Source organism: Vanacampus margaritifer, chromosome 12, assembly GCF_051991255.1.
Source record: "Vanacampus margaritifer isolate UIUO_Vmar chromosome 12, RoL_Vmar_1.0, whole genome shotgun sequence".
In the NCBI taxonomy this organism is placed as follows: Eukaryota; Metazoa; Chordata; class Actinopteri; order Syngnathiformes; family Syngnathidae; genus Vanacampus; species Vanacampus margaritifer.
Window position 1 is genome coordinate 7,781,502 of NC_135443.1, and position 24,222 is coordinate 7,805,723.

The 24,222-nt window shown below is 38.0% G+C and overlaps 2 protein-coding genes across 7 annotated transcripts in view; one reads left to right on the forward strand and one right to left on the reverse strand.

Moving 5' to 3' along the window:
* hspa12a (heat shock protein 12A) overlaps positions 1 to 14,987 on the reverse strand; it is a 30,678-nt gene extending 15,691 nt beyond the window's left edge. The window contains exons 1-6 of one of the 4 annotated variants that reach the window (XM_077582185.1): positions 14,617 to 14,987; positions 8,152 to 8,228; positions 7,093 to 7,220; positions 5,714 to 5,900; positions 5,023 to 5,127; positions 4,790 to 4,906 (exon numbers count right to left, since the gene is read on the reverse strand). In XM_077582185.1, coding sequence (XP_077438311.1) covers positions 4,790 to 4,906; positions 5,023 to 5,127; positions 5,714 to 5,900; positions 7,093 to 7,220; positions 8,152 to 8,228; positions 14,617 to 14,650 — 648 coding nt within the window. In that variant the 5' untranslated portion in view covers positions 14,651 to 14,987. The remainder of the gene's footprint in view (positions 1 to 4,789; positions 4,907 to 5,022; positions 5,128 to 5,713; positions 5,901 to 7,092; positions 7,221 to 8,151; positions 8,229 to 14,616) is intronic. The other 3 variants (XM_077582186.1, XM_077582184.1, XM_077582183.1) reach the window with 3 other exon arrangements.
* Positions 14,988 to 23,920: 8,933 nt separating this feature from the next.
* The window catches only part of eno4 (enolase 4), a 37,009-nt gene continuing 36,707 nt past the window's right edge, over positions 23,921 to 24,222 (forward strand). For all 3 annotated transcript variants that reach the window (XM_077581347.1, XM_077581348.1, XM_077581346.1), the window contains exon 1: positions 23,921 to 24,115. In XM_077581347.1, coding sequence (XP_077437473.1) covers positions 23,954 to 24,115 — 162 coding nt within the window. In that variant the 5' untranslated portion in view covers positions 23,921 to 23,953. The remainder of the gene's footprint in view (positions 24,116 to 24,222) is intronic.

The following is a 24,222-nucleotide window of genomic DNA, read 5'->3' on the forward strand; positions in this document are numbered from 1 at the left end:
GAGATTCTGTTTTGAGAAAGTGCAAACTGGCATACTGAGAACCTGTTTCGTCTAAAAGTGAAGAAAGTGAGAGCTGGCATATTGAGATTCTGTTTTGTCTAAAAGTGAAAGATCAACCTAGCATACTGTGAGAATGTAATCTGATTTTCGTATTTGATGGGAGGAGAAGAGGCGTTTTTGTACAAACTCGGATTGTAATAAAGGGCTGTGTCTCCTGGGGGGAGGGACACACATTCGTGGGATGACACTGCTTTGGTGATATTCAATTGTGTGACCAGAGATCTCTGTAATAAATCCATCCTTGCAAGGACCCTCTTCACAAGAATCTCATCTTTGATTTATTTGAACACGCAAAAGATTACAAAACTTAAATATAATCCTTCAATGTCAAAACTGAATCCAACCCAATATTTACAAGGCATGCTCAGCCCATAATTAGTATGGAAGGATTCCTCTGCCGCAGATTCAAACATTCTGACACGTTTCGACTCTACTCGAAAACCACTATGCAGTCACAGAACCACCAGACCACTGCAACAATTATTTATGCTTAGGTCAGCATTCACATCAGTGCACTACTGATTTTTTGTACCACATCGAGTATAAAATGCATACGTATATGCTCAAAATGACCTAAAATAAAATGTCCTCTCACTAAAGCAAAACAGAGCTGTGGCCACTTCGGTGATAGAATTAATACATTTAAAGTGTTCACAGTTTCACTGTTGGACAACTAAACCATTTTTGCCGATTAATCAAATAAGGAATACAACCTGGAATCAGCACCAGAAAAAAATCCGTAGATTTTTAAATACAGTATTTCCAAAGAATTGTTCCGATAAAAAACAACATTTTTTTTCCAGAGGCAAACTGCCCCTATTATAATAACTTAAATCTCTCACAATGATTTTCACAAAATCTAGTTAGTTAGTGGTTAATGTTTGCAGTCAATCCAACTGCTTAGACCTTTTTCATCTCTCTGGGAAATCAAAACCTGGCACTGCATGACAATAATGCTACAAACCGCTAGGACAAGATTCAACTGGATTAGATCAGTAACAAGAAAGCATGTACAGATTACAGTATATTGTTTTTTTATGCTTCTATTAACAGATAAATAGAACCTGATAAGTTATATCTAAAAAGGAAACTACACTGCTGTTTTAAAGAATCCAGAGGGTAAAATGATTAGCTATACTTGACTGTATGTCTCAGGTGGTCGAAATAAAATGGGTTCAGTAGATTATAAAAGAAAGCGGCGGTGAAGCTCTGTTATTACGTCATGGCCCCGGGAGAGGGACCGAGTTGTCGATCCCCTCCCTCTGTCCTTTATGACCGAAGCTCTGTGCCAACGCTGAGTCACTGCAGATGCCCAACCCATCCACTGCTCATTTTCTCTCCATCCAACACACACCAGTTTCTCTGTCAGCTCCACCCCCTCCATCCCTGCCTCCAGACACACGACTGATAAGAGCTAAAAAAGAAAAAAAAGCCCCCCTCCTTCTTCCTGTGTCTACACTCATGAAACATTCCCCTTCCTTTTTATGTCAGTTTTAGCACACATACACACAGGAAACATGTACTGTAATCAAAACAAAAGGATGACATCACTGTGCAAGGCAGGCATACTGTAGTGTTGGTATCCCATAATACAAAGACTGCCGATTGCTGAAGTCATCTGTAACAATGAGGAGGATCTGAACTATAAAGCAGTAGGCCCATTTATATCACCATAACAATGATGAGGCATTTCAATGTGTCAGGAAGATGTACTGTAACATTAGTATTATATGGCCACATCTTATTTCTACTAATTCCTATTTTAACACTAGAAAACATGCCTCAATAACTCTAGAACAATTTTGGTGCATAGGGAATTTTAGCCCAGTTACCCAAATGAGTACTTGTGAAATTAAATAGGGCTTGACACACAATCTCTGCTTTATTTCATCGCAGAGTTATTTATGGTTTGGAGGTTAACAGAGCAAGGCCAGGTTGGCAGGGTAGCATTTTCTATAATGACCCAAATTGGGAGCCTTAAAGATTTTATCGCGTAAATCGGTAAAATTCCCTAATCTAGATCTGACTGATGTAAAATGTGTGTTGCTCCCAAAGACATATTTATATGTTTAAAAAAATGCTAAAGCATACAGAAGGGCTATGATGCAGCCTCTGAATTGAAGATAATGCTTGAAACAATAGTAGTTATTACAAAAACGGCCAGCAGGTAGCAGCAGAGTATAAGAGATCAACCAGGGCCATGTTGTATCAAGCTCTTTTTGCCAGTGTTTTCAACAGGTTTTTGAATAATGATGAAACTTAGCTATATTCTAATGCTAATTGCTGCAAAACAGAAACAGATACAAATATACTTTTTTTTCCTGATGAAAGAAGAGACTTTAATCTTTCTTTTGATAGGTTCCATGTTTTTATAGCAATACAACACAATATTCTGTGGGCCTAGCAAAATCTGTCAAAATCCAGTAAAACAGCCGGGAGCGAAGGGGGTTGCTTCAGCGAAAATGGCTGGGAGTGAATGAGTTAATATTGTGTATATGGAAGTAGTGCTTCAACATTAACTGCTCTCCGGTACTTTTATTTGATCAACCTTCAGCACAAAACCACCAAAACTGTGCTTAATATTCAGGTGTGAAAATTGCTTTTATGGAAAGGACTGCTATTTATAGAGCGCTTTTTTTTAGCTTAAGTGCCCAAAGCGCTTTACAATGCCTCACATTCACCCAATCACACACCAATGGTCGGCTGCTGCCACGCATGGCAAAGCAGCAAATCGGGGTTTAGTGTCTTGCTCATGGACACTTCGACATGGTCACCAGGGGTGAGGAATTGAACCAACAACCTCACAGATGGGAGATTACCATTCTACCACTGAGCCACGCCGCCCCTTTATCATCTTATCTTAAAAGAAAACAACAAAGATGATCCCTTAAAATGTTTTATGTCCTTGATCCTCTATCACAATCCATCAAACACTGTACATTCGCTCTGTTCTGTTTTCCACGCCTGCAGCCTCATTTCAAACTGCAGACAGCCACACCCAAGTGACCCCACACAATAGTGGTCCGCGGGGACAAGCTTGATCCATTTTCTTTTCTCCTTAATCGCAGGGGTGGGCTAACGTTTCAGCTCAAGAGCCGCATTGGATTGTTAAAATAAACAGATGGGCCAGTTCGTCTGTAGATAAAGTGCAATAAATAAATACATTTTAAAAATAAAATAAAATCACATTAAAATTTTTAATAATTTCTTCTAGTTTTAATTTTTCCCATTCATTTAATCAACTAAATTGTAAAATCGGTCAGTGTTAAAATTCCAGTGTTCGATCATATATGCAGTAAGCAGTGTTACTTTAACACTGAGTAAATTTCCTTGAGTGTTGGGGTGGATGTTGGGTGTAACCTGAATATCACTACCTTGATTGTTAAATTGGCCACACCCTCATTTCCGGTGAAGACAAAGACATACTGTGCTAAGCACAGCTCTGCATCACAGACGCACAGGATCCATTGAGAGCTCTTATTTCAGCCATGGGAAGTTCTTTTAGGGAAGCTTGAGCCAGTCACCTCTCAATCACAAGGTCACAAAAAAATAAAATAATTTGTACTCACATTCACACTTATGGGGAATATACAGATTTGAATGAACACGGACATTTTTGTACTCAATTATGATATGAAATCCCTGCTGTAACATTCTATAGGTAGAAGGTGTCCTATACTGCAGTGGACCCTAAAAGAGGAATAAAATTATTTTGTCCTCTTTGCGTGTTCCAAAGGATGAAGATAGACTTAATGTAAGAAAAATACACCTTTGCAAAGATGATTTAATAAAAAAAAAAAGATCAGAGAATCTCTGGACAAATAACAACCTCTAATTCATCACTTAAACAGGTGGGATTCAGAGAGTCAAATGTAGCTCTTCCGCATGTACAACGGTTTCTTATAGTTAAAAAGACCTCCTCTCTTTCATTTGTAGACAAAACATACTCTAGGTATTTTCCATGAGCGATGGCGAAAACAGAGTCAGGTGTGGGTGTTCAAAACAGATTCTGTTCTCAAGGACCAAATGTGTTTTCGCACAAAACGCTGAGAAGGAACTTTTTTAGACTAAATAGTATGTCCCAGCTTAAGGTCAAATTATACTGAGTGCAACACTACTCTACCTCTATAAAACATTTCAACATGGTTAATAAAGAATTAAAGTGTTAATAATGTATAACAATGGTTAATATATGAAATGAAGAAATTAAAAATGTTATAATATTTATCAACCCCAACCTTTTTTTCACCACGGACCGGTTCATATATGTCCACAACTTTGGCGGACCGGCAACCCAGTGGGTTGGGGTTGGGGGGGTTTGCTTGGCTGTTCGTCGGCTGATTAATAAAAGGCTACGACAACAAACGCAAGTCCACTACCATAACAAGGGTAACAAAACGCGACTGAGATAATTAGCATCTTGACATGTGTCAAGAGTCCGTCGTAAACAGAGACAATCTGGTCACTTTTCAAAATAAAATATTTTTAAGCCTCGGCTAATCAATTAACCGGAAGTACAGTAAGTTTTTTTTATTTTTTCAACCGCGGTCCAAAGGTGCCCACGGCCCGGTACGGGTCCGCGGCCCGGTGGTTGGGGACCATATAGACCGTTGGGGACCGTATAGTATACGGTATTGAACAACTAAACACTCATGTACAGTATATAAATGCATATGATACGGTCCATTCTAGTGTGTATAAGAATAGCGGTTGGAGCCCCAAAACCCACCTTATAAGCAGCTTCCCTCATGAATTGCTTTGCAGGCATTTTCCAGATGGCAGGAACCGTGATAACCCATCTGACATCGTTATTGTCAAAGTCGCCACCTGTCTGATCACTCAGTTCCTGCAAGAGGAAAAACAAATATACCCTGATATATATATGTATATATATATATATATAATGTATGCAATGCATGGGAATATGTAACCTATCATCAATACATTAGTCAGGTACATTACTTTTAGTGCTTGCTCCTTAAAGAAAGCCAGTGCATAGGCAAAGATGTCCAAAGCTTTCACGCGCTTCCCATTGGCTGCCTGGAGATCCGTGTTGATGGACAGATTCTGTTTGTGGAAACGATGACACAGATGTTAAGGTTTAGCTTTACATAATGACAAAACCTACGGTGGCCCTGAAGCGCAAGACGCAAAAATAAAAAACTATAGCGAATCAAAAAACACAAACCAAATTTAAAAAAAAAACACCAAATTAAAAAGCAAACACAACAGCAAATCTAAAATCACAAAAGCAAACAACGAAGTAAAAAAACAAACAAAAAGTAATCACAAACACAAAAAAATTGAAACACAACAGAAAATAAAAATCACCATACCCGTTATTGATGATTACATTGACGGGCGAAAGCCAACTTCCAGCAATGCTTGGGTCGTCACTTTTTCAAAGGCTCCCGTTAACCGTTAATCGTCAACAAAATGGCCGTCTGTCATTGACGGACCTTCCGTCAATATTGACAGAATGCCCACTCTGTTATTTTCTCACACTGTTTATGAGTACAATAATGATAGTAGTAACAGGAGCAGGATATACATCTGTTTAAGGCGGTGGATTATATAGTAGGATTGTTATTTTAAATCGATCCCGATGTTAGTCCACGTACCAAATATGTGAGAATTTGAGCATGATTCTTACCGCTGTGGTATGGAGCTTCATTTTGAATTTCTCCAGGTAGAGCCAGTGCTTGGACTCACTGGGGTCAAGGTCGTGATAAAAGTCACGTGCTGCATAGCCAAAACTGTGGAATTTTCTGTCTGGGGTCAGCAAGATTGTGGTTGGTGTCTTCTGGTTGGACACTCCAGGATCACCGCCCTCCCAACGCCTGGGGGGGAATTAGGAATTAACACAACGAGTGCCATGAAAATACTGTATAAAGGTGGGCACTTCCATCAATCGTCAATTCCTGTCAATGACAATGACCGACGTAAAAAAAAAAAAAAAAAGATAGCCTCATAGGTACCTACACACATTGTACACATGCAATTGAAAGATGACTGCAGCATATTAATTAATTAATTATCCTATTAAATATGCCTTGTCATCTATAAAGCCCCAATCCTCCTTTGAAAAATTACCTTTATCCTCTGAAGTACTCTGAAGAAACTTCTACTTGAAAATGTCTAACTCCAAGCTCAACTACTACTTTCCTTTCCCCCCCCCCCTTTTTTTTATTTTTTTTTTTATTTCTGGAGAGCTCACTATTGTTCATTCGTTAATTTTACCAATTTGACATGTCATCATCATTGCTCTCTTTTTTTCTTGTATGTGGGTGAGTCTGTGTACAGACACTCCCCTACTTACGAACATTCGAGTTACGAACAACGGTACATACGAACATGTCTGCGCGTACAGTATGTCGAAAAATGTTCGGAAAGAGATGCTGTAAGTTAGATTTTGTATTGCGCGTAGTGCTTCTTTCCGCCGCTAATACCGACGCTTGGCGCTGTGAGAGCTCATTGGAGGCTCAGCAACGTGTCGAGGAGGAGGAGGAAGAAACGCCGGTCCCCATGGAGGAGGAAATAACTTTTGAAGCCAATTCCAGCGACGACGAAGAATCTCTCATGATGTAAAATCCTCCTCTTCCTCCTCCTCCATCATCTCCTTAAGCATCGAGTACATCTTCCAAAAGTAAGTTAAACTTCATTTTATTTATCTTATTACGTACATGTACATACTGTGTGTGTCTCTCGCTTTTTTTAAGTTTAAGTTTTTTTCAGTACAAACCAATGCAGGTTACTTGTACAAGCCTTAAACATACTTATATAAACCTTCAATATACTTATATAGGCTTTAAACATAAATTATAATACAAAATATAGCACTGAAGCAACTTACGAACAAATTCACCTTACGAACGATCGTCCGGAGCGTAACTCGTTCGTAAGGTGGAGAGCGTCTGTATGTGCGTGTGTGCGTGCGTGCGAGTGTGTGTGTATTCATTGGTTCACCTAAAACCTATTAAAAAATCCCATACCAACTCAACTACTACTTTCCATAAAAATGACATGACATACCTCATGGTGTGAATGCATTCAGGCTCCTTCGTGAACGCATAAGCATAGCCGCTTGATGTCGTGCCAAAGTCAATGGCCACCACCACCACAAAGGCCATTCCTGACGGAACCTGGTCCGTGTCATTCTGCTGCGCAAACAAAACGTTGACATTAATGCAAAGGATGACGTGCAAATGTTTCTGAACAGTAGTGAACGGATACATTCACAAAAGCTGTTGTTTGAAAAGTGAGGGTGGAAGTATAACTGAGCCACAAGTAGGGACAGGCAAAAACATTTGAAAATATAGACGACACAAGGCAACCACTAAACTGGAATCCCCCTCAAGTAATCTAATTCGAAAAAAGACGACCAACCTGTATGTATGTGACGTTTTCACAAAATCGGCCTTATGCCTCCAAAAATTAAACTTCAGCTATTCATGTATTCTAATTTTACACATAATTCCCTCTAAAAGGATACATGATCCATGGAAGTGACTCAAAAATAGATGAAGTTAAAAAGAGTTAATTATAATTATTAAACAATCAGTCTGTCTACATCAGAGTAAAGTTCCCACCTTCTGCATTTCCTGATATAACCACTAACACACCATCAAAGTGTAATTTCATGACAGTTGTAAATGTTAATATATTAATAAAAAAAGAAACAGTGCACTTAGTATTTTGGAGTGGCAACAAGGGATTCATTCAATTTGAATGACTTTCTATGGTGAAAAAAATATCAGCACAAATCAGAGGGCGACCAATGGATTATGGTTGTGATTGAATTGCCTTTGAGTTGCATGCATTTTTTTTTTTTTACTTTATCCTTTCATAACATAGCATCATACAACAAAGTCCGGATTTTTCAGTATTAGCATCCATTTTTCGAACCGCTCATCTTCATTAATACAGTAATTTACTTTATTCACTTTCTCCATTGGCTTATGCAAAGTAAAGTTAGTTTCCACACTAATATGTTCCATCAAAAAAAAAAAAAGTTTATACAAGACAGCTGAAGCATAAAAAAAAATGTAACGTCACAAACAGCTATGATGTTAATGAAAACAAAAGACTTGCCTGAATGTGTGTGGGAGACAGCGGTGTGATTCCAGGGTCGCCTATACTCTTTGCTGGGGATGGGTTAGCCATTTCATCTGGAGAAAAAGAAAATAACTCATATTAGAAACTTTTCCTACCCGTCTTGCATTTAATATTTGCCAACCGACAACATGGTTTTGCATATCGACGCCTTCTTAACTCATTGACTGCCATTGACTGTTATAGACGTCAAATATTCATTTTAACTATTTCTATTAGTTTAACATTTTTTTTCCACTTTTGTTAACAAGAGTATGAAAACCTAGAATTTTTTTATTGTACATTTAGAACAGATTTAAAATGTGTTATTTCATGAAGTCATGCAATTAATTATGATTAAAAAATTTAATCGCCTGACGCTCCTAATTTTTAATAATCTTTTCTTTTTTTAAATCGCGTCAGGCGATTAGAATTAATTGCATGACTTCAATAGTTACCTCACGATTAATCATAAATTTGATATATGTTCTAAATGTACAAAAAATAAAATTCTAGCTTTTCATACTCTTGTTAACAAAAGTGGAAAAAATGTTAAACTAATAGAAATAGTTCAAATGAATTTTTTACGTCAATAGCCGTCAATGGCAGTGAATGAGTTAAAATGACGATGGACTTTTAATTCAGCAAAACTATACTGGAGTCGAGTCGATTCATGTGTGTTGTAAAAGTCAGCATTTACTGTTGATTTTTGTAGTGTGCAACTGTGCATCATTCAAGTTTCCGCACGTTGTCCATTCAAAACATCAGAAAGTCATCTGCAACCTTATTTTTTTTTAAACTGGCATGACATTTGAATTGAAAGAAAATGTCTTTCCATATGTGTACCATTAGGTCTTTTTTTTTTGTATCTGTGTTAATAGCCTTCGCCAAAAGTGTTTTATGAATGCACACAATAATAATCATTTACTGACTTATTATAAGCATCTTGTTGGATTGTCTCCCAGCAGGACATCATGTTAGCCAATCCAATCCTTTTATCTACCTCACTCATCTTTCCTCTTCTCCACCCCTATGGAGAGGATGAGTGGTCTGAAGTCCCATAATACACTTTTCCAAGCAATTACAGAGCCAAATTACAGACCACCTGTGGCTACACCCTATCTAGCCACAATTTGTTTTCTTCAAGCAATGGCAGGCAACTCCCAAAATCACCTTTACCACCTCCAGTTTGTGTTCCCCAAAATGAATCATAAAAGCAACATCATGACTAGAGAACTACGTTAATCGCTTTTATTCTTACTTGAAGGTGATAAGTCAAACTATATTACATGGATTCCATTAAAAAAAAAAAACTTTTTCATGGTAATACAGTGTAGCTGGACCAGTGGTGAACGGTCAGGGCCAGTAAGACTTTTTTTTTGCAGGCCTAAGCACTATCAGAAGCACTGACTTATATTTTAATTACCATTCAAATATCAGCTGCATGCAATTTTATTGATTTATTATTTCCAACAGTCCTATGCTCTTCATTTTGGAATGTTCCTCATGGCTGCATTGCTTTCTGTATGTGTATGTGAATGCTTTTTTTTTTTGTCAATTTGTGTTCAGACACACACTGACGACAGAATACTTATTTATCATCGAATTTGAATGTTCTCTCTGTATCTTGAATTAGAATCTTATGTTATTCTAGTTTCAAACAAGGATTTAAGACATTTGAGTAAACAGATGTGTCATTCTTACTCTTTGAGAGAATTTACATCTACCCAATTTGCATCTATGAGTTATGTCAAAAATCAACAAGATTGGCTCTATTTACGTCAGGTTAAATGCTGACGACGTGTAAAATTATTCTAGACCTGTTAAATGTATTAAATCAAATTACATACTTCTCCACAATTGGGTAGGAACCCAGATTTGTGTCGTTTTGAGTTTGATTTTCATTATGTTTGTACTTTTTGGGATTTTCATTTTATTTGTACTTTTTTTTTTTTTTTTTTTAAACAGAAGCAACCGCTCAGAGGAACTCTTAACAACAGGAGGAAGCGGTTGCTCAAGCCTACTACACACATGACTGGAGAATCTCAGTTGTAAAAAACGGATATTTCCCTCATCTGGGTGTAGAAAAAAATAGTGTCCACACCAGAAAAGAAAACATCCACAACTTACCGCATGAATGCGTTTTGAAGGTGTTAGACATTATTAACATTTTTAATTCTTTATTTCATATATTACCCATGTTGAAATGTTTTATAGATGTGAAGTAGGTAAAATAGTGTTGAACTCAGTATAATTTGACCTTAACCTAAGCTGGTACACATTGTTTGGTCTAGAAGTTCCTTCTCAGTGTTCTGTGCGAAAACACATTCTGTTCGTGAGAACATATTCTGCTTCGAAATAGCACACACACCACTGACTCTGTTCGCATCATCGCTCACGGCCACTCTAAAATCCAGTTCAATTTGTTTGTGAGATTCTGTTTTGGGAAAAGTACCCTGGGAGTATATTTTGTCTAAAAAGAATGAACACAGGTGCAGTCTGTGTACGAAAATAATATTATGTAACATATTGTGTGAGAACCAATCTGTTCTACTCATTCAGAGTGGGAGGAGAAGAGGCGTTTTACTTTCAAAACTCGATACTATAAAATGCCCCCTTTCCCAAGGGAGGGGGCACATGGGCACTCTTTAATTCCACCTTTTACGTGATGTAAATTGTTACCGTGACCGGAGAATTCTCTGTTTAATAAATCATCCTTGCAAGGTGTTTTTTCTTACAAGTAATCTGTCTTCAAGTTTTTGGAACACGCAAAAGAGGACAAATAATTAGCCTCTTTCAAAGGACGTTCATAACAATTCCAGACCTTAAGGTGGCAACAGTTCCCCAAATCCTATCCAATCAAGAGTACGCCTCCACCTGGCGACGCCACTTTCACAAATTGGGCCTACAATGAGATGCATGCCAAGCCTCTAGGCGGCAGTAGTGAGCCAAATACTACTCGTCTCGTGACGTCACTTCACAAGCACGGACTGTCAGCCGCTGATCTGTATATATGCGGATCAGTGCTGTCAGCGCACACAAGACTTTTTTTCATTAATAAAAAAAATAAAATACTGATTGGGACATGATGCTTATTTTTGAGTGACGGACACTCTTCGAGGATGTGCACAGTAACCTATTTGCCAGCTGTTTGCAAAGTTACAGCTCCTTCCTGGACACTATGACAACCATACAGTGAGTATGTGCGCAACTGTTCACACAAGCAGCTTATTGCTCTCTTGGTTGCTAATCCTGCTAACAAAAGCATTTAATGACATCATTAATATGCAGTGCATTCATGAACTCTGCAACAAGTTACAATGAGTCCAGTTAGTTTTGCTAGTGTTTAAAATAAGATCTGACGAGATTAAGATGATTTTGACAAAGATGATGACAAACACACACACACAAAGCCTTCAAAGAAGCATGTTCATTGTACATCAGACGGGCTGCAGTAAAATGAGTTTGGACAGGGAATCTGCTGTTTCTTTTCGCCATCTGATGTCCCTTTATGCATGCCATACAGAAAAAGAGGCAATCCCCCCCAATACCCTCCCTCGCATTGCTTCACTTGGAGAAACTTGGCCTTAAGCCCGGACAAACGGAGCAAGGAAACAGCCTGACAACAACTGCAGCCATGACACTGTGTTAACTCTTTCATTGCCTCCGGGCCCTCAAAAATCCTCAAAAAACAAACAGTGGCTGGCGATGTGCTCGGGTTCCCCATCAGTGTGGGGAACTCGGGCACATCACCTGCCACCGAGAAGTAGTCCAAAATCACAACACTGTCTGGCGCAACAGAAAGTCTGTTATATACTGTATGTTATATTCTGTATATGGGGTGGAGAACACTTTTGAATGGCTGGGGGGGTAATACTTAATTCAGGTCACATTATTTAAAAAAAATATAAAAAATCCCAAAATGGAACTTGAATTTTCCTGCACACCGTTTCATGTTCTGTGTTGGTACCCGTCACTACAGTTGCAGGCTGGGTAGTAACATCTGCTCCCTTCTGACATTGTTTTCTTCAACCCAACGTAGATTTTCACACAGTCTTGATAATCAGCTCTCATCACTGCAGGACATCAGGTCACCAGCAGTTGCCACACTAAATTCATTCATGCAACCAAGCTATAAAGAGGTATTAAGAAAACTGACCCTTTGCACTCATATATCGTCAGTGTCGGTCTCATTTTTGGACCGATGAACTTAGTAAAATAAAAAAAATTAAAAATCAATGATAAACTATGAACTGAACTATAGCTCTATAGCTAACTATGAACTAGTTTGCTAGAAAATAAACGTTCCCAACACTTGCAGCCTGAAACGTAACGTGTTCCTGCTACTTGCGTCTCCACATGATCCACAAGTGAGTGACGCCGAACTAATGTTACATGCAGTATATCTGGTCGCAACACGTTTGTTTTTGTATATATTTTTAATAAATTTTCTTGAAATCTACTTGGGTGGCCCGCCCAAGTATTAACATGGTGTGGGAAACACTGATATAGGATGTGGAAAAATTTGTGTGGGGCACCTCTAGTTTAAATGCTGTTTGTTATTCATTTAAAATTCAGTCCACTAGTTGTTAACAAAAGCTATTCTTGCCATTGTCTTGGGCGAGATTAGGGCTGGTACACTGCATGAGTGAAATCTAAATTAACTATAGCAAGAAATATAATCTGGGAGCTGGCAACTATTGAATATTTTAGTATAGATTATTCGATTATTCCACAAACTATTCAGAATTTTTTTTCTTCTTATTTTGCATTAAAGTGTATAGCAACAAAAAAAAAATCCTGAAAATTGTTTATTAACCAATGGTTGTTGTTAATTTGGTATAAATAATAAACAACAATTAAGCAATATCACATGAGAGAGACTGATGCTCTACTCACCAACCTTTTCAAAGTTAATCAGTTACTGGCTTTGGCATTCATTTTAAGTAAAAGCAGAGCAGATGTTTGTAAATGTCTTATTTTGATTAAACACATAAAATAATCTATAGTCTATTTTCATTAAGGACTAGAGAAATCAGAGTAATTACTGCTGCTGTGATGCTGAAATCTGCGGTTTTGGACTATTTGAATTTAAACAATGGCTCTAAAAGTTGATGTGATTTATGTTCTTTGTTGTATTTAGGGTTCAAACCATTGATGGGAAAACTCGATCCTCGAGGGCCCTCCTCCAACATAGCTGATTCCAATAAACAGGATTGTTATCAGGCTTATACACAGCTTGCTGATCATATGAATCAGCTGTGTTGGAGAGGGGAAACATCTAAAACCTGCAGGACTCCTGCCCTTGAGGACTGAGTTTGCCCACTGCCCCACCCCCTTGAACTTTAAACCCAAAATATAACAAAGAACATTAATGAATGTTTGGATTCTTAAAACATATTTCAATAAATTAAAGGAAGCTGAACAATAACTCATGAAAGTAATTCAAGCGTAGCCTATGCCATGTTAGCATGATAGGACTAGCTAGTATCAGCTACACAGCTAACAGTAGCATGATGGAAGATTCCAGTCCAGGTCCGAGTGGCAGGTGGGATTGGCACCGGAGAAAGTAGAGAAAGTAGAGAGGTAAACTTTCCAAGATGAAGAGAAAGGTCCAGATCGCTTTTGGCAGCGTTGGAAGTTAGCAATTTAACAACTGGTGACACCTAGCTAGTAGCTACTAAACGTAAGTTACAGTCAGTGCAATCCATCCATTTTCTGTATCCTCTCTAGGGTCAGGTGGGCTGGTGCCTATCCTAGCTAACAATGGGGTAGAGATGGAGTACACCATGAACTGGTCGCCAGCCAATCTCAGGGTAGACTAAGTACCAAACGAAGAAAAATAAGAGTAGCACAAATCAGTCTAAAACAAGATAACGTTATGGGATAGATACACAGTAACCCACCCATTTAATAATGTAGTGTACACTTGCTTTTTTATTAGAATGTCGTGTTTGTTTTTAAATGTGGTTTAACCTGACTTACTAAAGGTGTTGTTTTATAAATAAACTGCTCAGAATCCACCGCAGCCAGGCCTGAGCAAGAGGAGACACTGCGCTACCTGAGGACATGGTGCAGACTTTTTTTTTTTTTTTTTTTTTGCTGCAGTGCCTCAACTCTGGTGGGATGGGCCGTGATCCAGCTCAGTACCGTTATGAATGGCCAAATGTTAACAGTAAACTGTCACAAACGACACAAAACGGCAAAGTTAACTGTAGAAGCATGATTTAAGTTTTAATGTCGCCATGTTGTCTGCAGTGATGGTTGGCGACGTCCAGACACACACATTGCGGTTTCCTTCAAGGCAATGGCCGAAACGACCTTTCGGTTCGCTCGAAAACACTTTCACACGCCAAATGTAGGTTATGTCGAAGGGGAAATAATCGTTGAGCACTTTGACCGCCACAACGAAACATGATTTGTACTTGCGATGAACGATGACCGAAGTGCGTGAAATTAGCCTACCTGTTATAACGTTGTCTTCTTTTTTAGTCGTCATCGAACCTCCTAGTTTCGCCTCCTCCCGTGCCTTCTCCCCGATGCAGCTACACCAAGCAATCGTCCTGTTTTTGTTATAGAACCCGACCAGAGGTAAAAAAAAAAAAAAAAATAAATAATAATGATAATAATAACGAGGGTGGGGAGAGTCCCTTTGACTAGGAGCTTGCAACTTCACTTCCCTTTGCAGCGTCCGGTGTTCGGGGGGGAAAAAAAGCACATGGAGAAAGGGAGAGGCAAGGAGGTCTCTGAAGTGAGAGAAGTGGAGGGGAGGGAGGGAGGCAACGAGCACAGAGGATGTTGGGACCCCACATTGCTGCGGCTGCTCTCAACGCCCCGCCCATCACATTCTCGGCTGTCCTGGCCTGGAATACAGTTAGGCGCTGATCACTCTGCTGCAGTTTGGCGCAGGACATCCTGCATGATGCTTTGCTGTCGTCCAGATATATGCATATGCATGTGTTGATCCGACTGAGCCATACTTGAGTCTCTACTGTACTTTTTTTTTTTGCACAGTGATATGTAGCATGCATACGGTATGAAATGTGGAATTTGTTTTACTCAGCAATTCTACCGTCAGTCCATCCAACCATTATCCAGGTTGATAAAATACTGTTGATGATATTGTTGAAACAAAAAAAGAAATGTTTGATTTGGAACATTGTACATTGCCACTAAAGGTCCAATGGTGTCGAAATCCATTTTATTTTGTCTGTTTTATCCATTACATACAATGGGTGAAAATGAGTCTATGACCTTGTTTAACCCTGGAGAACCCAAGAACCCTTTTCTTCTTTGGAAAATTATGAATTATACATTAAATGACTGCTATAAGTTCACCAAGAACACCAAAATATATATTTTTTCAATGTTTTTTTCAATTTATTCCCTAATTTAGGATTAGGGCGAAATTTGACCATTTGGGATTTAGGGGTATCATTTCGAAAAATCTGAATAACAAAAACTGTCAGTAAACTATTTAGAATTTAAGAAAATAATCAATCAAATACACAGCTACATTGAACAATATATATTTTTTGTTTTATTTGTTGCATTTTAGCCATCTTGTCACCACCACTCTGGCTCATGTAAGTGCAATATTCATCCACTAGATGGCCCCATGCAGGGGTCAGAAGTGGCACTCTGGACTTTTGAAGTTAAATTTGTAAAAAAAAAAAAGAAAAGAAAAAGAAGGTCTTTGTTATTTGAGTAGTAGAATTTATAGGGGCCAAATTTGACCCCGTGGGTTCTCCAGGGTTAAATTGCAGCACTGTCTTTAACAGCTGCATGCTCCTCAACCTTGGTTGAACCAGGTCCTCAAGAGTCTGGCAGCAGCTATTGAGAGCAAGAAAAATACCATCAACTAACTGCCCCTGAGAAAGACTAATTCCATCATGGCACCAACATTCATCCGAGAAGGACAGAAAAAGCACAACCATCCCTTTACTGGAAAACCAGCCATGGCCGAAGATTGGAAGCTACATGTCGATATTGGCCAACAGCTAATTTTCCCACCTGAGATTACCTGTAGCTACCCCCTTAAGGCCAGACATGGTACTCTGGTCATCTTCACTGAAGTGTGCTCATCATAGTGCTCACTGTCCCATGGGAGAATGCAACACAAGAGGCCTATGAGAGCAAGAAACTGCGCTAGACAGACCTGGCAGCAGATGCTCAGCAGAAAGGATGGAATACAAAAGTCTATCCGGCTATCCTTTTATTGATTGTTAATACAGGAATAGGCACACCGTTAACCTGGAAATAGCCAGATTGATAATTGTGATTCACTCAAGAGAGTTCTCCACAATATCAATCTGGGACTGCTCCGCGGTGATTTGCTTGGGAAAGGCGGGACATTCTGTACAATACTTTGAGCTGATTGGACGATTCAGCATCTTGTTTACGTTTGTTTTGACCAATCACGGCAACGGATGAAAACGTCTCTTCGGTAAGTTTATTAAATGTTGCAAAATGTGCCAAGAATTGCGAAAAAAAATCAACACTCGCTACTTGCGCACAGCCTCACAAGCGTTTACCACTCAGTGAGGGAATGTCTTCTCTTTTTTATTTTATTTGGTGACCATGTCGAAAAAAAGAGTGCCTGGCTCAAAGGTTGTCAAGACTGTATTTGCACAGGGCCAGGCAGTAGTAAAATGTCACTGGACAATTATTATGCAGAATAATCAAGGTTGTATTTTGTAAATTTTGGTAAATTTCTATATTAGAATATTTACTTTTTTATTTCCATTTTCTTTTCTTTTTTTAATTCTGGGGAACGGCCATATCACACCTATTATGTGGCGTGAACCTCTTACAACTTCATTGTGGAGTTTGTAAGGTCATGTTACATTTAAACATTTAAGACAATTAAGACATAAAACAAAGTTGATGCTAAGCTGTTTATTTTTCTTTTGTTAAACAAAAAAAGTATTGATAAGAGAACCGATTTAAAAAAAATCAAATAATTAAGTAGAATTGAAAATGGAATAGAAATCATAAAAAATATTTTCAATTCCCAGCCCTATTGTTGAGACAGAAATTATTGCAGCAGCATTTGAAAAATGAGACTTTAACAAAAGTGACTCTTCTGTTTATGTTTACACTTGTGCTTTAAAGCTAGGTATAATTAATTTAATTTTCTTGCAGTCTGCTCATTAAAAAGAAAACATTTTCAAAAAGGGTTAGGGATAGATAGATAGATAGATAGATAGATAGATAGATAGATAGATAGATAGATAGATAGATAGATAGATAGATAGATAGATAGATAGATAGATAGATAGATAGATAGATAGATAGATAGATAGATAGATAGATAGATAGATAGATAGATAGATTGTTGTCAGTAGCGCTGTGACGACAAAAGTAACTTTTTCTTTTGGAAACGGTGGCCTCTGCTGACACAAGGTGTTAATCGCAAGACAGGCACTGCTTCACATTCCAATGAAAAATTCATCTCAGTAGCGACAGATGGCGATCCTAATAGAGGAGAAGTGAAAAGAGAATGCAGAATTTTACAATGATGGAAAGCATGCATAAATACTACTTAGAACGAAGACAGAAGATTAATGCAGCAATGCTAGAAGTGTAGTTTAATTAAAATCCAAATTGATCCTTTTGTGTACAATACTCTTCTCACTAGTTGCATATGCCAAAAACTGTTTCAGTGAGATAAATCTGCCATCATAGATTAGGTCTAGACTCTGTCTTCTCAGTTTTGTATTCAACATACAATTCACCACTAATGATGAAGACAATGTTTTATAGCTATTTGCTCATTTGATTCAGACAAAGCTACAAGCTGCCTGTATTGCTCAAGTGTTCTTATGCTGCATTTCTTATTAGATTCGGTATTATGTTCTTTAATGGCTTTATGAAAAAAATAATAGTCACAAAAGAAATTCATCTTTCACTTTTTTTTTTTTTATGTTTTGACTGTGTTTTTGACCCATAGGTACCCAGTGCCATTTTTCAGCATTTTGCCGCATTTTAAAAAAAATTTCGACCGATTGTTGACCATACTGAGTGTTAAGTGCAATCTTTTTCTTTTAAGGAGCTCCCCATGTGACCTGGCAGATGAATCATGTGTGTGATCATCCCAAAGCTCTCCTAAGCTCCTCCCACTTGCTTTCTTTTAGACTTGGCAGCAGGCCAAACGACGTGTTGTTGAATGTAATGAACAGTGATGGTTCAATGCTTAGTTTGATCAGCTCATAGACTGATTTCACGCCAAAAACACTGAAGTATTGAGCTCCCACAAGTTTCGTGGTGACGTCTTCTGGTGCGAGAACACTCAAAATTGAGCTTATTTGGGTTTTTGACAACCAGGGCATTCATCCATTTTGTGGATTCTGTGACCTTACAGATGACCTTCAGATGGTCCCACAGTGCAATGGGAGTCTTGCAACACTGATATTCAAAATGTTTTGCCTTGGGGTCACTGTGGAATTTCCATCCTTTAAAAAAAAAATATATATATTATGTTGTTCGTGTAAGGTGACCTTGAGTGTCTTGAAAGGCCCCTATAAATTATTATTATTATTATTATTATTATTATTATTATTATTATTATTATTATTATTATTATTATTATTTACGGAAGAGGATTGGGGCCAGTGAAGAGAAGAAAAAAAAGTTTGGCAGGATTCTAACTTTATTCTCAGCATTCTGACTTTAAAGTGAGAATTCTGACGTTATTCTCAGAATTCTGACTTTCTGACTTCTGCCCACAATTCATAGCACAAAGTGAGAATTAAAGTCAGAATTAAAGTGAGAATTAAAGTCAGAATTAAAATCACAATTAAAGTCAGAATTAAAATCAGAATTAAAGTCAGAATTAAAATCAGATTAAAGTCAGAATTCTCACTTTAAAGTCAGAATTTAAGAAGTGAGGTACACTTGTCGGCAGTCGTTGTTATTGTGACATTACATCAATTGTTTGGCACGCCACCTTTTTTTCTTCTCACCCATTGGCACTGACCGGGAATAAAACATACATCAGCTGCACAAAAGGTAGTGTACACTTGTTGCCAAAGCTCATACTGTTATATACAGACACTTACACACATTCACACATTGACAGTTTAGGATCTTCAATGAATTAATTTGTTTTTTTAATGTGGGAGGAAGCCAGAAAAAGCGAAGATGCTCTGGCAAGCATGGAACGAACACACAATCTCCTCACAGAAGGGCCTGAGCCCAGATTCAAACCAAGAACCTCTTGATTGTGAGGCAAACGTAATCATATATTTGCACACGTACTGTATAGGCGTCCACCGCAAAATGTGTTCTTTTCGAAGAGCGCCATTGTTCAATACATAAATGACATCTATAACACACAGTCATTAACTTACACTAGATGCATCCCTAAAAGCAGGCTTTTCATTTTCAGTCCGATCTTGAGAAGGCTGTCTTTGCTTTTATCCAATCAAGGATAGATTATTGTAACACGCTGAATTTAGCTTTAAGGCAAAAGCCATCTCCTAGCCTTGTCTATTACCAAAGACTATAAGAAAAGATCATATCTATCCTGATTAGGCCACTCTTCACTGGTTATGCAGTCAGTCTTGGTGTTGATTTTAGGACATTAGATAAAAATACATTTCATAGCTCTGGCGCATTACTCCAATATGAGACAGGATACAGTCTCATATCCTCAGTCTGACACGCAACTCATGCTCATGCGTTGAATCTCTTATCAAAACATCATTTTTGGAACAAAATACTTTTTCTAATGGATTATTCTCTCTCTCTCTCTCTCTCTCTCTCTCTCTCTCTCTCTCTCTCGCTCTCTCTCTCACTGTCTCTCAATACCCCCCTCCACCCCTACACGATATTCGACCTTGGTTTCATCAGACCATAACACATTTTCCAACGGGTGAGCGATTTTAAGTGCGCTTTTGCAAAAGCCAAGATTGAACATTTTTGGCCATAATTCAAACCGTACATGTTTGGTGCTACTCACCCAAAGAACACAAGTTACTTCATGTTAATATGAACAAATAAATGCACCGAGCTGTCACCATCTTACAAATGCAATTATGCCATCTAGTGGCAGAATATTGACCTCAACACAAATCAATATCACACTCGTTTTACAGTACATCCTTTTAATTTTAACTCAGTTTTATGAATTATTATGAAATTGCTGTATCAATGAATAAAAGATGCAGCCATATTTCTATTAGTTTAACATTTTTCCCACTTTTATGTTAACAAGAGTATGAAAACTATTTTATTGTACGTTTTATTGTACATTTAGAACAGATATAAAATTTGTGATTAATCGTGAGTTAACAATTGAAGTCATGCGATTAATTACGATAAAAAAAATGAATCGCCTGACACCCCTAGATTATATATTGGTAATATTACTTATAGAGTCTTTCCAATAGAAAGACGCTATATTTGTTGAGGGGTGAAACCGGTGAGGACTCTTCGGACGCGTGTTGTTGCACCAAAAAAAAACAATTTAATTTCCTTAAAGTCCAATCCTTTTCCATTGATGTCAAAAGCTCAACACGATCCTTTCCATGTACAAAAACAACCATCGATCACGCTTAAAAAACTGTTTGCCTTCAAGGTTCACACACACAACTTGATTTAATTATTTCCTGGGGGGGCCATGCGCCACCATGCGGTCAAACCCTGGAATCACACGCAGAAAAGGAAAAACAAAGAACACTGTAATATGGCTCCAACATTACTCATTGATATTTTGTAGAAGTGTTAAATTTCGGTGTCCTTCCCCCTTCTCTAACACGCCTGCACACTCACACTCATACTCACACACAGTTACTCAATCACATTGAGCGGTTTCCAGCTCCTTCTTGTCCCACCACCTGTGAAAAGTGATTCTTCTGCCGATACCAGTTTAAAACCACAGTTTCAAGAACAGCAATGTTCCCATTGAAAGCACACCTGGCCAAGTTTGAAAACACGACTAGGATATTTTAATTAGGTGCAATTAGAGCTGGTGACCATGCATAGAGCAAGAAAGCGCCCCCCCCCCCCCCAGCTCTTTAGTTTGGAGAGAGAAAAAAAAGATGCACTAATTAGGCTGAACGCTACTTTTATTCATGTGACCTGTAAGACCCCACACAAGCTGTTTAACGCCACAGCCTATACATAAACCAAATGGGAATTTATTTGAATGAGGCCTGCGTGTTGATGTAAACAGACTCGGTCACTTTCATAGCATTGGCATGAATGAGAAGCACGTACAAAAAAATGCAACAGGTGACTCTTTTAAGCACTAATATATGTATGGCTGTAAAGCAGTTCAACCTAAGTACTTTATTGTACACATTTCTTTACAATTGTACAGATATATTCAAATGATGGATTTTTTTTAATGCTCTTCCAAGAAGCCTTGAAGCCTTACTTCAATTTCAAGAATACATTTAAGGAATCACATGTACTTTGTCATAGAGAATACACACAATCGGAAGACTATCGGAAATCTGTCAGTTGTGACCCCCTCCCTTGACTTACACAATGGAAACCGGTGCTTTAAACAGACATTCAGTGCTTCTCTTCAGTGATAAATTAGCTACCAACACTTTTCATCCAGCCCAATTTCATGTGCCATTTATGTCAATTAGACCTGAGTGGCCAGGGTACATTTTCATGTCAGTTGGAGGAGTTTTTTTTTTTTTAAGTGTGTGTGGACACCCTGCTGTTGTAACCTCCTGTGGAGAACAAAAATAAAATAAAATAAATAAAAAGAAAGAAAGAATACAATGATGGCCCTATTTTAGCCTCATATAAGACAAGAGAATGTCCACGAGGAGGCTGTAGTTCACCATTATTGGCACTTTCAAACTCAAGAGGGGTTTGTGGTCTTTAACTGTTGCTAAAGGTTATGCACAAACCATTGTGGCAGGTGGGGATCACTCTGCTCTAATATCATTCAAAGGGGAATGACTGCCACTTTTGAGCATTTTTATTTGTGTTTATGTATGATTTCTTTGATAAAGACAGAATAATTAGTGTGATGAAAAATAAATAAACTCCAAACCAACAAACAGCATGCGACAAAGGGAAGTTGCATGCGTGCAAAAGAAGAAAAAAATCTCAAGAATAGAAAGACATGAATAATTGCTGCTCATTGTTTTACTGTGTTTGTCCTATTTTGATTCCAATTTCACCCTATTGAAGATATAACGGCTAACAATTTGGTGTTGTCAATATTTTGTCAGTATTAAATGAGCAAAAATGTGAATATATTTTAAAAGCTGCTTGGATGCTGTTGTAATGGCTTCCAACTAGCACAAGTGAAGTGATTTAAAAAAAATCAAATATGTTTAAGGACCATTGCATAGAAGGAGAGCCACGTGAAATAAATAACATTCTCTTTATAATGTTAATTTATTTCTATTTGCATAGTAACTGCATGTTGATTATATATATCCATTTGCCCGTTCACTTTTTTTTTTCTCGCTCCGGAGCCATTCTAACTGTGTCCCCAGAACCCCAAGGGTGTTATGACAATCGTTTGGTTCATTAAGAAGGCATACCATGACATGAACTTCTGGGTCTTGTGAATTGTTTGCAGGAAAAAAAAGAACAATACATACTTGTAACTCTTGTGATTTACTTTATAACACTTGCCTCCAAACCATTTTTTTTTTGTTTGCTACCATGAAATTTTTGCCAACTACTGACATTACAGAGACATATGTGAAGCAATGAATCACGTAAAATGAAAATGTCCCGATCAATAATTGTTCAAGATTTTTCATAAACAATAGACTTTAGTCAAAACATGTTTTTGCCAAAACATGGTTTCAATATTATTAAGTAAATAGCACATACTGCATTTGTATGATTATGTACACATTAATTCCATCAAATTAACACAATAAATTAATTTGAATTAAGCGATGTAAAGTTCTAAAATTCACATTGTTGTTCCTGCATTTCCATATATAGACATTTTTTTATGTGGTGGAGTGATAACATGAATATGAAATTAACACTTGATCAAATCTGAATATTATCTACAAGAAAACACTGACTGAAAGTGAGATAAATAATATCAAAAACAAGTAAAAGCATACAACATAATTAAAAATAACACACAACACAAGGATTCCCGATTGTCATTTGTGAACCTTTTCTCCTAAAAAGAAATTCAACACTAGATGTATTGACCTCACAGAAGGAGGGTTCGTACGTTATTTATTTTCCTAATACAAAATTACATTTATTCTTTTTTTAACGTCCATGCTAACAGCTGTTTTCATTTGTCTTTGACCCCCCTACCCCCCCTCTATTGTCAATGGTCAGATGACGCAACGTATTTATTAATATAGTTGCCATTTTCAGTGATGTAAATGAATGCGTCATGACGTATATTTTGATTCCAATAGCACCACGTTACAAAGGACATTTCTAAAATGTATACTTGCATAACATTGCTTTTTTTTTTTTAATTACCTAAATGGTGTCAAATGTTACGTAAGGAATCGAAAACAAAGCATCTGTGATGAGGTCATCGAACACTCGTCGTCCATGAGATGACGAAGCCGTGTTGCGAATATCCGTGACTTCATTCAATTAGTTACACACTCGCAACTCAAATCTTAATGACAGGTTCAATTCCATGGCTGTATGTTACGTGGTGATCGTGAATGTGGTTCTTTTTCATCTGTTTGGTGGTGAAGTCACAAAGGGAAAGAGGAAAGAGCAGCGCGGGACGTTCCAAATTCCGAGTTTCCTACTGTCACCCGAACGTGCCGCTCCCATGGTAACGACAACAGCGGCTTGAGCGAGGCCCGCCCGCCCGCACCACAGCTGAACAATGTCTAGTTTCGTCAACTCTGTTTCCGAAGAAGACCAGGAGTTCTACGAAATCAAAAACGCAGCCGCTGAGTTTTACCGGGCGAACAGAGTGCCCGAGGAGCTTGAGAAAGCCCTGGGAGAGCTTTTCTTCCACAACCCCGAGGACGTCCACGGTTACCTGGTGCATCAAACTTTACTTCCTGATATTTGTTATCATACGTAATTCCAGTCAACCTTATTTGTATGTACACTCAGAGCGTTCTGTTTCTAGCTAATTAGCCGACGTTT